The sequence below is a fragment of the Phoca vitulina genome, unplaced genomic scaffold (genome assembly GCF_004348235.1).
Source record: "Phoca vitulina isolate PV1807 unplaced genomic scaffold, GSC_HSeal_1.0 scaffold4, whole genome shotgun sequence".
Taxonomy (NCBI): Eukaryota; Metazoa; Chordata; class Mammalia; order Carnivora; family Phocidae; genus Phoca; species Phoca vitulina.
Genome location: NW_022589707.1, coordinates 46932684 through 46946974, shown reverse-complemented (window position 1 = coordinate 46946974; position 14291 = coordinate 46932684). Strand labels below are relative to the sequence as shown.

The 14291-nt window shown below is 37.0% G+C and overlaps 1 protein-coding gene across 1 annotated transcript in view; it reads left to right on the top strand.

The window, feature by feature from the left end:
• Positions 1-14291, top strand: part of ABCB5 (ATP binding cassette subfamily B member 5) — a 119635-nt gene that overhangs the window by 92221 nt on the left and 13123 nt on the right. The window contains exons 21-23 of the mRNA XM_032401225.1: positions 2389-2489; positions 3344-3484; positions 13108-13264. Coding sequence (XP_032257116.1) covers positions 2389-2489; positions 3344-3484; positions 13108-13264 — 399 coding nt within the window. The remainder of the gene's footprint in view (positions 1-2388; positions 2490-3343; positions 3485-13107; positions 13265-14291) is intronic.

Below are 14291 nucleotides of genomic sequence, written 5' to 3'. Positions count from 1 at the left end.
TCTTTAAGCTACTCCTCTTATTATATAGTTTCAAAGACTTTTATCACTTGGGTGAACACCCTCTGAATCTGAAAATGATTTTCATACCAGTTATGGTCTATATCACAGTGACAATAACAGTTGGCACATTATAAGTAGCATGAATATTCATGAATTGGGATGCCAAGCACATGACTCATTGAAATCTGGTTTGTGTGACCCTTGGACATTTCCACCTTCCTTGGACTAGATAAGGACCCTTGGAATGTCTGCTTGGGCAGTACAGACTGAACTATTTTAGCATATTTTGCCTCAGAGACAGTGAAAAGTTGTTTGGCCCTCCTGTGGTGTAAATTATCACAACCTCCAAATTATAGGGGCCCTAATTAATTATATTTTACTCCTCTTAATTTTTATATCATGAGCTTTAATTGTATATGTGTCCTTCAATTTTTCCTTTTTGGATTATTTGAATAACCCCAGACTATACAATCAATAACTCTAATAAACAAACAGTCTGTGTCTTTCTCAGTAGTTTTTAATCTTTTTACCAAACACCAAAACTTAGAATAGGAACCAATAAAACATATTGGTCCTTCTTCAGTTGCATGTGTAGATTTGGACAAAGCATCAAATGTTTTACTTTTCAGGCTTAAAATAGCTGTATTAGTTTTTTGTTTTTTTACAGAAGACTATTTCCTTTCTTTTATTTTTTAAAGAAGTGGGTTGTTTTTTTTTCCTTAAGATTTAATTTTATTTGCCAGAGTGATACAGAGCACAAGCAGGGGGAGCAGCAGGCAGAGGGAGAAGCAGGCTCCCCGGTGAGCAGGGAGCCCGATGCAGGGCTCGATCCTAGGACCCTGGGATCATGACCCGCGTTGAAGGCAGTCACTTAACCAACTGAGCCACCCAGGCATCCCAAGAAGATTATTTTCTAGGATTCTATAATGATATTACTCCTTTCTCCATTGTGAAAAATGATCACAAAGATTTTTTTGCTCATTTTTTCCCTCAAGCCTTCAGCATTTTTATCCATTTTTCTTGCATACTACAGTATATGTTACAAATGAAGGTTACTTTGAACTTATTCTGAAATTAATGAGAATTTAGAACAACTCAAAGTCAAAATTGAGAGCAGAACCCCTGTGTCCTGCCCACCATCCAGAAATCTGGTTCTCTCCTATAATCCAGTTATTCTTTAAATAACACTGGGTGACCACCTAGGTCTTCCTCTGTCCCACAGTCTACTCTGCCATTATGGAAATAGAATGCGAAAGCAGGAAGTTTCTCTTTCAAGTCAACATGTGTTCTCATGTCCAACAAGTTATTCTAAGCCAAAAGTTTCCTCCATTTTGGTTCTCATGTGATTATTCCTTCTTTTCAAAAATTATAGAAATATGGAAAAGAATTGGGGCATCTGGGTGGCTCAGTCGGTTAAGTGGCCAACTCTTGATTTCAGCTCAGGTCATGATCTTAGGGTCCTGAGATTGAGTCCCAAGTTAGGCTCTGCACTCAGCAGGGAGTCTGCTTGAGGATTCTCTCTCCCTCTCCCTTTGCCCCGCCCTGTGCTCATGTGTGCTGTCTCTCTGTCTCCAAAAGAAAAAAAGAAAGCAAGAAAGAAGGAAAGAGAGAAAGAAAAAAAGAAAGAAAGGCATTAATTATATTTAAATTAAATACCTTTTTAAGTTCGCAGACATCAAAATGAGAAATGGCTATAACTTATATAGCATTTAATAGCCTTACCCATATTACTTTACTGCAGTGTTCCTGAGGTTTTTTGGTTGGTATTTGCATTTTTGTGCCAGAATCAATTATTTGATTCTGTCTACTGTCTTCTTGAATTATCTCATGATTTCTTTGCATAATTACATATGAACATAATGCTTATGTTTGATCTCTCTGCCTATGGAACCAGTTTAAATCTTTTTTTTAATTATTTATTTATTTATTTATTTATTTGAAACAGAGAGAGAGAGAGCACAAGCAGGGAGGAGGTTCAGAGGCAGACGGAGCAGCAGACTCCCTGCTGAGCAGGGAGCCTGATGTGGGGCTTGATCCCAGGACCCTAGGATCATGATCTGAGCTGAAGGCAGCCACTTAACTGACTGAGCCACCCAGGCGCCCCTGGAACCAGTTTTATAGAAATTCAGTGAAGACTCCAAGGGGACTGAATTTAGATCAGTGGACTAAATCTTTTCAAAATAAATTTTTCTTGAGCCTATTATCCTAAAATGTTATTTTCCTATCTTGTTTTTGGGAAAGAAAAAAAGAAGCTAAGAAAACTTGTCAGGAAAATTTATTGACTTAATGATACACTGAATATGCCCCCAGTATAAATGACTGGAAATCACAACCAGAGTTTATCCATGACTAATTTCATTTCTTTATTTTATTGTCCTATTTTATAAGATAGCAACTGAAGCTGTGGAAAATATTCGGACTATAGTGTCATTAACAAGAGAAAAAGCCTTTGAGCAAGCATATGAGGAGACACTTCAGATGCAGCACAGGTGATTGTAGATTCATACTGACTTCATTAACTATAGTTGTCCCTGTAAAGGCAGTCTTCCTGGATGACAACAGTGGTTTGCCTACCAATTCATTTGCTCTGGAATCTTTCCTAATAATGGTATATCATAATTTTTCATATGACTTCACCAAGAGGAGACTACAAAAAGCAATTGAGAACAAGCACAGGTAGAATATTTTAGTCCTCCCATGTTGCTATGAACTACTACTAACTGCACATTTTTATTATTTTCCTGAAACAAAATTGAGGAAAATAACATATTCAAGAAAGAAAATAAGATTGCTCAGCCCTTTATGTTGAATTTCTAAAATAGTTCACATTTTAAAATGAATGTATATATGACAAATGTTATCACTCCTTTTAATTTTAAACTAGTCCTCCTTATCACATTTACTTAGTGATACTATTTGTATTACTTTATCAGAGAAATAGCTTTATACTCTTTTACACTCATGCTTGTGGTTGGTACCACCCTTTAATTTCCACTACTTATTGTGCTAGTGAAAGGTTATGATAGAAAATATTTCTAAATACTTCAAAACCAAATCTCTTTACCCCTTTCATTAGCTGTTCATTCACAGACCTTGTCCATTCATTTGAAAGTAGACAGAGGCAACTTTGTTACAATGAACTATAGAGTATAGAACTATAGAATCATTATATTGTCTGTTTTCTATATAATAATTCTCATTTTTAAAAACTCATATATTTTGTGTATAACTTATATATCCCTTAAATAACATGTCTAGTCTTCTGTATTCATTACTCTACATTTATTAAAATGAACTTGCTATACCTTATGCCCCATTACTTAGTAAATTTTGTGCATTTCAGAAATACCTTGAAGAAAGCACAGATCTTTGGAAGCTGTTACGCATTCAGCCATGCTTTTGTATATTTTGCCTATGCAGTGGGGTTTCGATTTGGAGCCTATTTAATTCAAGCTGGACGAGTGACCCCAGAGGGCATGTTCATGTAAGTTGTGCAAATATTTAAATCCTGTAAATGGGTTATATACTTAAATTAACCAGAAAGATGCCTACTTTATACTTTATTGATCATTTAAATCACGTACGTGGGAAATACATGCTAAGAAAGTTTTTAAATATTATTTTGTTATTCAATATCTCTAAGTGCAGTCTACCTGGTAAACTGATACTGATATAGTATCAGTAGTCCAAGTTAAACTCGCAGATGAATTTCTCCCTACTTCAGTTTACTAGAATGTGGGAATGTAGGGGCAAAACATGCCTTGTTGTCATCCATTCCTTCAAGAATTTGTAAGACTTCATGGAACTCCCAGGGTGGAGATGGCATTATCAAATAAGACTGTTCATTTGTGAGGTTGAGTTCTTTGCTAAGCAAATTGCTCCAGAAGAAACACATATAAATGAGTACTTCCCTTTAGAAAAGTCACATTTGGAATTGATCATGGCATCTCAATGAGGCTGCCTCTTCTCAAGGCATTTGTTTGAGCATAGTTGCTCTACTTTCTAGAACACCTAACTTCAACTTCTGAAATTAGAAAAATTAATTTTGAATGTTAATTCTGAACTTCCTAAGACTCCCTAAGATGACAGAACGTTGCTAATCTGTATCATAAATGTCACTGCTATATATTTAGAGCTAGAGAAATCTATACAATATTTGACTCCAAAAGAAATGTTATGTTTTTTTACAAGCCCACCAAAACACACATCAAAGCAAGCGTCAGCCTCTTCAGAATACTGACTTGGGAGATTACACCTGTTCCAAACATGGTGTCATTTGGCAAAATATGTTGAGAACTCCCCTTTGGGGTTTGCCTCCCAAGACTCAGGCACAGTCTTTTGAATTCCTTAGTGATGGCACATAGTTGTACTTTGAGTATATGTATTCAATTTGAGGAAATGACTTAAAGTCATTTGAAGCCCGGGCACCTGGATGGCTCAGTCAGTTGAGCATCTGCCTCTGGCTCAGGTCATGATCCTGGGGTCTTCGGAAATAGCCACACGTTGGGCTCCCTGCTCAGCCGGGAGTCTGCTTCTCCTTCTCCCTCTGCCCCTCTCCCCCACTCGTGCTGACTCTTCATCTGAGATAAATACATAAAATATTTTTTTTTAAAGTCATTGGAAGCCAAATAATTTCAGAATAACTTGCAATAATTTTGGTTTCTGTTCATGTGATTATGTATTTATTTATTTATCAAATATTAACTGAGTTCCCAGGAAGTTTTTTTGCTAGGTACTCAGAAGAAAATAGTCCACAGTTCACCAACCCAGTATTCCTGAATCTTACCTGACTATAAGTCCCCTTAGCAGTTTCCTGGAAGCAGATTTCCTTGTAAAATGGAATATCTGTATTTGAAATTTCAACAGAAATTGTAGGCTCCTTGTTCTGTGTTTTCCTACACTTTAAAACAGTTTGCAGTATTGCCTGAATGAATACATAAACCACAGTACGACATTTAGTATTGGGCTTCATTCTGATTACACAGACTAATTTACTTAGATTAACAAGAAGCCAAATGTAGAATCACTTACAGTAATTTATTCAGCTCACCAGCCTGCACTAAATTAGCAAGTTTTTCCCTTGGTTCTAATGTGATACAGGCAATCACAAGCTTAAAAGTTGGTTGTATTCCAAAAGTTTGTTTGCAAGCCAAATGTTTGACTCAGAACATATTTTCCTCATTTTGCTCTGAACTTTCTGTAGCCATCTTTAAATCCCTAGGGTCTCATTTCTTCAGGGTTACTGGTCTTTACTATTAGTTGAAGGCTAGCCAATTAAATATATTCATACTAATGTAGGATGTCTAATGATTTTATCAGTTCTCACAGAAGAATTTTCTATTTAAAAACCATTGTAGGGGCGCCTGGGTGGCTCAGTCAGTTAAGCGTCCGACTTGGTTTCGGCTCAGGTCCTGATCTCATGGTTTGTGAGATGGAACCCTGCGTCGCGTAGGGCTCTGCACTCAGCGGGAGTCTTCTTGGATATTCTCTCCCTCTGCCCCCTACTCCACTCAGGCACTCTCTCTCTCTCAAAATAATTAATTAATTAATTAATACTTTAAAAATAAATAAATAAAAATAAATACATTTAAAAACCCTGTTGTAAACCAAATTAATTTTTAATGGGTTTACCTGAAGGTAGCATAACAAAGCAGTCAAAAGAGAACCACCTTGGGACACCTGAGTGGCTCAGTCGGTTAAGCATCCGACTCTTGATTTCAGCTCAGATCATGATCTCGGGGTCTTGAGATCAGCATGGAGCCTGCTTAAGATTCTCTCTCCCTTTGCCCCTCCCCACCCTCTCTCTCAAAAAAAAAAAAAGAAAAGAAAAGAAAAGAACCTCATCTTCCCATCACCAAACTCACCAGGCTATCCACATGGTCTATCATGCCTGCCATCTCTGTGGAAGAAGTAACTGTCCTTATTTATGATGAGTTCCAGCAATTTCCAGCAATCCTCTCTTCACACTAGTTTTTCTGTCACTACTATTTTTTTGTTTTATAATCATTTGTCTTAAGAAATAAATCTCTCCCATGACCCTAAGTCCCCTTCTCCCTATTTCGAGTGGCTCTCTGCTCTCCTTTGCAGCAAAACAAATTCCAGAGTTGCCTATTTTTGTTCTCTACACCTTCTCATCTCCATAATCTCTCCTAAATTCATTCCAGTCAAGCCTTGGTTCCCACCATGCCACTTGTTATCAGAGTCACCACTGGCCTCCATCTCACCCACCCAGACAGTTATTCACTGTTCATTCTCCCATCTACCTAATTTGACCTCTCAGCAGCATTTGATACTCTCCTTCCTGAAACATTTTCTTCTCTAGGCTTTTCTTCCTTGTCATTGGCTCTTCCTCCTCTGTTTCCTTGACTGGCTCCTATTTTTCCTCAAAATCATGCTAATTACAGTGATGCTGGCAATTGACATCATTCTGTTTCATATAATAATCACTATAACAGCAAACCTGGATTGAGTCCTTACTCAATATTAGGGATTTGTCAGGTAATATCTGCTTAATCCTCTCAACTACTATGTGCAATATGATTCCCAGTTTACAGATGGGGAAAATTAAGACTCAAAACTCAGGGCGCCTGTCTGGCTCAGTTGGAAGAGTATGCAACTCTTGATCTTAGGATCGTGAGTTTGAGCCCCATGTGGGTGTAGAGATTACTTAAATAAAAACTTAAAAACAGGGCACCTGGGTGGCTCAGTTGTTGAGCATTTGCCTTGGGCTCAGGTCATGATCCCAGGGTCCTGGGATCGAGTCCCACATCGGGCTTCCTGCTCAGCAGGAAGCCTACTTCTCCCTCTCCCACTCCCCCTGCTTGTGTTCCCTCTCTCGCTGTCTCTCTCTCTCTGTTGAAAAATAAATAAAATCTTTAAAAAAAAAAAACTTAAAAACAAAAATAAAAAAGATCAAAGATGCAAGTTACCTAACTTGCTCACAGTCACAATTCAAGATGCCAGAGGCTTTGTTAGCAGACTTCTTTTATTATTATTGTCATTATGATTATTGTTATTACTAATTTTATAGAAAATGTTCATGGATCTTCTGTAAAAAAATTTTTTTTTAATTCTTTCTTAGTTTTCCAACATGTGAATACCCAGAGGTGGGCTGATTCTTAACATAAATAAAACAATGTAACTTGCTTAATGTTATTTTATGACCCCCAAAATATAGGGGAATCAAAAGGCCCCAATACAAAAATTCCGGCTACTAACCTACCATATTTCCTGAATCTCTTTTCATTAAATTCATTAAAATGGGTCATTTCTGAAGACATAAGCATTTTTAGCTATCAGAACATATGTAGGACTATTAATATAAATGCAGTGGTTAATGAACAGTATCACATTGGTATTTCCCAGTACCCTGAGGAAAGAAAGAAAGAGGGAGCTGTCTGAGCTAGAGACTCACTGTGGCCCCCAACTATCATGAATGTGTTACAATTGTCCTTTGGACACACTCAATTATACCTGGCCTAGTAGACTCTGTGCCTTCCAGAATCTAGGGTGACAGACAGTTTTCTATCTAATCAACTAATTGAATGGAAGGAGTTTACAAAGAAAACTTCCTCCTATTAGAACCCTCCTTAGGTAAAAAGAACTTTGTGCTATTCTCTAATCAGTGGTTTCCCAACTCAACAATCAAGGAGCCGGTTAAAAGTGCAGATACCCAGGTCTCACCTCACAAACTTAACCCAGAGGTTTGTAGATTTGATATAGGGCCAGGAATCTACATTTTGACAAACATCCAGATTATTCTGAGGCACAGAATCTGAGGATCACACTTTAAGAAATATGAGCATAGGAACTAAATGCCAGGCTGTTCTCCATACCTGCTTAAAACCTTAGGGTTTTCTTTTGGCCACTACCAGAAACTTTCCTAGAATTATGTAAAAATTGGTAAAGTCATATTTTAATTTATTGTTTAAAAAATAGATGTTTTATTCATCCAATAAATGTGAATGTATTTTCATGATTTATAGCTACAGGAATGGGTAAGCTGTCTCTGTCAGAAATGACAGTGTGCCTTGGGAAAGGAAAATGCACAATTTTAACAGCAGAATCCTTTGATGTACTCATAATGTTAGTTTATCAGCAAGGCTACTATCAGCCTTAGCTTTTTCCTCTTAAAAAAAAAAAAAAAAAAGACAACATACATTTCTAATGGTAGAAGCTGTCTTCATCCATCTCTGTTACTATAGAAGTTTCCCTGAGATAAGCATTTAAAAAGGTGATAACATTTTCATTCTGCTGGCTTGCAGCACTGGGTAGGCATTTAGAAAATCTCTTGTTTAGGTTTTCACACACCTATGTATAGTAAAACTCTCCCCACCTCCCCCGCCTCTGTTAGCCCTGGCAAAACTTTTGATGTACACTATAAATGTACAGATTTTGAAAAATACAAAATAAGTTTATTTTCTCCTGATTTTCCATTAGCACCTTTGGGTTAGATTCTAGCTGACTTGCCTTTTACAATATAGGTCAGAAACCAGTAGGTGTCCAAGCAGAGGTTTTTGTAACTTTCCATACCTCCACTTCAGAAATTCCCTGTATCTTTATTTCTTCCTTCTTTGCTATACATATTAGTAGGAAACAGATAGGTAAGAAAGAATCAGGCACAGCAACCTTCAGTACAGTAATAATAAAAGCCACAACTTTGAAAACTTGCTGAGAAGCAGAACCAGGCATTTCATATGTTGTGGCCTAGTCCTCTAGAATTCCAAATAAAGTTCTTGACAAGAAATCCTTTGGACTTTGAATATTAAATGTGGTTATTGGCCATATAATAATCAACATAAGTGGGTTTTCAGTGATTATTAATAGTTGGTTGATGCCTTGAAATACTAAGGGATAGAAGGAGACAAGCTAGGCCTCCACCACCATCTTTGCTCTGGTAGGCCAAGCAGCCATGGAAGAACTGTGTGTGTCATCATTATAATTGGTAGAGCAGCCTTAAGTAGCCAAAACAAGGAAAACAGGAAAGTCTTCTTTCAGTGTTCACTGCTGTGGCAGCCACCCAACTTGTACCTAGCTCTTCCTCAGGGATTATCCAGAAGAGAAGAAGACAAGATAAGGAGAGTAGATAGAGTGATCAACCACTGAAGGGATCTAAAGGAGACAAATCAAGGCCGATTGGATTATCGAGGGCCTTCTGAAGATTCTAAAATGGGAAACAAAGTGGTAACAAGCCCCAACATGCAGGGAGAGGTAGTTCAGACCAAGTTTCCACTGGAAGGAACACCAGGTAAGGGAAAGCACAGTGAACAAGGAGGTTCGGGTCCCAGCCCTACATGTTTATAACTGTGTGATCCTGGACAAATGCTTCATTTCTCTGAGCTCGAGTCTCCTCGTTTGTTATGAAGGGATAAGAGTTTCTGCCTTACTTATCTCCTAGGTGATCAAGTGGTATCATATATATGAAAACATTCTCTCAAACCCAAAGTACCACATAAAAGTTGTGTATTTTCTCTCTTCCATGTGTTGAGGAAAGGATTTAGGGTGGGAAGAAAAGAATCTTTGGAGTGTTACATGGATGTTAGGGGAGAAGAGCATGAGTATGGGTACAATTATAATGGCCACCTCTGTGAGGAAAAGTACTCTGCTTTCCAGTCAGAAAGAAAAAACTTACTGAGTGTGGGCTTCAGAAGTTGTGATTTGACCTGGTGGGCTGATGTATCTCTATAGAAGTATGAGAGCTTATTTGCCAACAAAAAGTGTCCCATTAATTTTCAGTTCTGAGAGTAATAACAACTTAAACATTTGTTGAGCACTGTACTAAGCACTTTATATTATTAATGTATTTAATTCTCACAACAATGCTGTAAGATGTAGATAGTCCTATTATCTTCTGTTTGCCAATAAGGAAACAGAAGCACAGAACATGCCCCAAGTTCACACAGCTAGTAAATAAACAGTGGAGTTTGGATGTAGTCTCAGTGGTCTGGCTTCAGAGCCCAGGCTTTGAACCCCCCAGTATACTTACTCTTAGAGTAAGTCACCAAAGGTTTACAAACTGGGTATGGAAGCAAGATTAAGGGGAGACAAATAGATTTGAACCAATAACTCTTCAGGGTATTCCTATTTGGATCAGCAGCGGTAAAATTAGGATTATTCATTTCTGTGCTTTTTTGTGTTGTTCCTAGACAAAGAATCTTTGTAAAATTCCAGTTTGATTTTAGCAGCAGTGATAGGCAAGGGGATTTTCCCCCATTGCTTGGACATGCTTGAAAGAATCATTGTAGTGAGGATGCAATGATAATGGCCCCATGAGCCCATGGGGAACCCATAAAACTAGGGAAAAAGAAGCCAGCACCTGAAAATCCTTTCCAGACCTCTTCCTGCTCAATATTCTCCCTCAACCCTGGCCAACCCACAAAGTTGAAGTACTGTTCGTTGTGCAATAAATAGGTTTTGAATAAAGTTGAATCGCAATTTAGTTCATTCTAGCTAACTGGGCCAGAGTCAGCTAGGGCACATTCTGTAGCAGACCAGCATTGGCCTATGTTTATACAGAACCCACCTGTAATATAAAAGATTAATGTCCTGACTCAACCCCCAGATAGTTCCTTCACCACAAAATTAGGCTCCTCTGTATAATCCTCATTAACATCAACCCCCATCTGGACTTACCCTCCCTTCAATACATACACAATAAAGACAGCATTGGGGCTTTTAGTTGATACTCTCCCTTCTCTACTGAAACTTTTCCTTCCTCTAATGTGCATCCTTCAGGTCGTTTATCTCTCGCAGATACAAGTTCTAAATGGAAGGTCTTTCTCCCCTTCTCAGTAAACCTCCGTTTTAAGAGAAGGACATTTTAACAGGGGCATCTGGGTGGCTCAGTTGGGTGAGCATCCAAATCCTGATTTCGGCTCAGGTCATGATCTCAGGGTCATGGGATCGAGGTCTGAGTTGGTCTCCATGCTGAGCACAGAGTCGGCTTGGGATTCTCTCTCTCCCTCTTCCCCTGCTTGCTCTCTCTCTGATATAAATAAATAAATTCTTTTTTTTTTTTTAAAGAGGGACCTAACAAAGACATTGCCCTCTGTATATTTATCCTTAATGCTTAAACTGAATTTTGTGGTGGAAATTTTAGGACAGGTAGATATTTTGGCATGTCTGAAATCAGAGGAGGAAGGATGTTCTCTTTTGTTCTATCTTTTGTTCTATCTTTATCTTCTATCTAGAGGATAGAAGGCTCTATCCCTGTGGGACTAGAATCCAGGTCTCCTGACTCATAATCCAATGATCTTCCTATCTCACCTGCTGACTTTCGGATCAGACTGAGGCTTAAGTCTGATTCAGTCAGATTTTTCCCTTGCATTAAAAAAACAACAACAACAAAAAAAAACTCTGATGTGTTACCTAAACTCAGTAATCACTTCTGATATTTGTAACTGGATATTGAGTATTTTGAATGGCATTTTGAGCTTTAAACAATTTCCATATACATTAGTACTAAAAATGCCTTGACATCACAGAACTAATGGCTACAATAAGCGTCAGACATCCAAGTAAACTGGTTTTTATATTTTATATTGTGCTTGACCTTTGAAAAGACAACAAGATTCAGGATCTGAGGTTTAGGTCACTGAAGAGATTGCATCAACATCCACCCATTGGTAGGTTCCATCTCCAGAGAAATTCACAAGGAGACCAGAACATGTTTACCTTGCTGTGATCCAGCACGGCAAACAAGAAACTGGGTTCTGTGATCTTTTTACTTGCCAGTAAGGGGAGAGCGGTAAGGGGATGAGCCAAATAGGTGAAGGGGACTATGAAATACAAACTTCCAGTTATAAAATAAGTAAGCCACAGGGATATAAAGTACAACACTGGAAATATAGTCAATAATATTACAGTAACTTTATATGGTGACAGATGTAACTAGACTTACTGTGGTGATCATTTTATAATGTATAAAAAATGTTGAATCACTATGCTGTACCCCTAAAACTAATGTAATATTGTATGTCAATTATACTTCAATAATAAATAAACAAATATTGCCACTGGAACTTGTACAATCTTAGCTGAATTATACTTTCAGTTCTGCTATGGAGATACATTATTTTTTATCCTATTAAAATGTTTCCATGGCTAAAATGAAAATGAGAGAAAAATATTTGACCATGGCCACATGATATGCCACATATCTGTGAATATTCTGTATGCTTTCAGACATCATTTGCATACTTACTATTTTATAATTAAAACATGTTTTGAAACTGAGATCGTAATTTGTATAGCAAACCTAAAAGATCAAAGCTCTTCTTCCAGGCTTGCTAAGGTAAGGTTTAGTCAGATTTTTTTTCGAGGACCTTAACAAAGTACAATCTCCACGCTTTGCTCTCTTTAAGACATGTAGCACTTCAGTCAGATAACAAATCATCTGGCATCAATTGTCTGTTCTAACTACATTATATGCAAAAAAAGAAGGAAAAATATCCATTCATATCTCCTGTGTAAATTCAGATCTCACTACTGGAGACTCATTCTTCCCATTGTCAGTTGAATTCTCTGTCAAATCTCCAAGCGAGTGAGCCTTATATCAAGGTGGCTAAGAAGTTTTATATTCACTAGTTTAGTGCCTTTGATCTTTGGCTCTAATTGGAAGAGAAACTTTTAAGATTACCTGAACTCCAAAGGTTATTTTGGTATACAACGCTAGGGATGATCACTGTGTGGTAGAAAATTACAAAAGAGATATCATTGGGGCACCTGGGTTGGTTAAGTGTCTGACTCTTGGTTTTGGCTCTGGTCATGATCTCAGGGTCATGGGATCGAGCCCCATGTCAGACTCCGCACTCACTGGGGAATCTGCTTGAGATTTCCCTCCCTCGCTCTCTCCCTCTGCCCTTCCCCCTGCTTGTGCGCTCTCTCTCTCTCTTTCTCTCTCCCTCTCTCTTTCTAAAATAAATAAATTTACTAAAAACAAACAAACAAAAGAGATATCATTGTTGGGGCTTCAACATTAGTGGTGTTTCTGTACCAAAAGGTTATTTATATTCCTGTGCCTACTTTTTCAGAGTTCTATTTTTTACTTTTTTAGAGTTCTATTGTTTGAAAATGGACCTAAGATTCAAATGCTTTATCTTTTGATAGAGTTTTTACTGCAATTGCTTATGGAGCTATGGCCATTGGAGAAACACTTGTTTTGGCACCTGAATATTCGAGAGCCAAATCTGGGGCTGCACATCTGTTTGCTTTGCTGGAAAAGAAACCAACTATAGACAGCTATAGTCAAGAAGGAAAAAAACCAGTAAGCACAAATATGATTTTAAATGTCCACATTATTAATTATACACATGAATGCTCTCTATATAGAGACTTAAATGAAGGCATTATTTGATAACTTTGCAAAAGATGGTGCTATAAAGAATTAAAAACTTGTATAAAATAACTGTTATGGCTACAAAGAGAGAAAGTGGGTCTTGTCTTAAGCAAATTTTCACCTCTACTACTAAAACATATACATGTTTTATCTTAAAAAAATATACTTCTAGTTTATTTGCCTGATGCCTTGAGAATGTTCTTGAACAAAGAACTGATTTATATATTTAATTTTATTTAGACAGCTGAAGCTTTGGCTGGATGTATTGGATGAAGTCTTGGATGAAGATTTGCATTAGAGTTAATTCGTTTTTTTCTCTGATAATTCATACAAAGTGAATAATGCCTGCTGTTTCGATACCATATTTTATGGAAAATATATCTGCAATAAGAAGAGGGAAAAAAAGGAACTATATTTATTAAATTCACACATACACAGACACACATATTTAACCACAAACTCTAAAAGACCATGAATATTAAAAGAGAAATAATAGTGAGATTGTATAATTTCAAAACAAGCCTCTTAATAGTATCTTATACATTAAATATATATTCAATTTTAAGACTTACCTAGACAGTTTAAATTTAAAAGTAAGAATAGCCATTAGGTATATACTTAGAAGAAATTTTTCATTTAAAATTATTTCCCCATTAGAATTTTAACAGTAGATTTATATGTATGATAGCTTAAAATTGTATATTATCCTTAAAGCTACCTAATTATTAAAAGGAATGCCAGTCCTTAGTTACAGAAATAAAAAGATCTTGAAATTCTCAAAATAAAATGCTCAACAATGCATCATAGTCAAAGTAAGATTTCATATTTGTCTTTTAGAAAGTAAAGGATATAGAAAACTTTTCTTTAATCTTAGGATTTAGATGTATAATAACATTGCTACTCATTTCTCTCAGAACATTACAGTAAAGGGATTGAGTATCTCACAGATAAATGT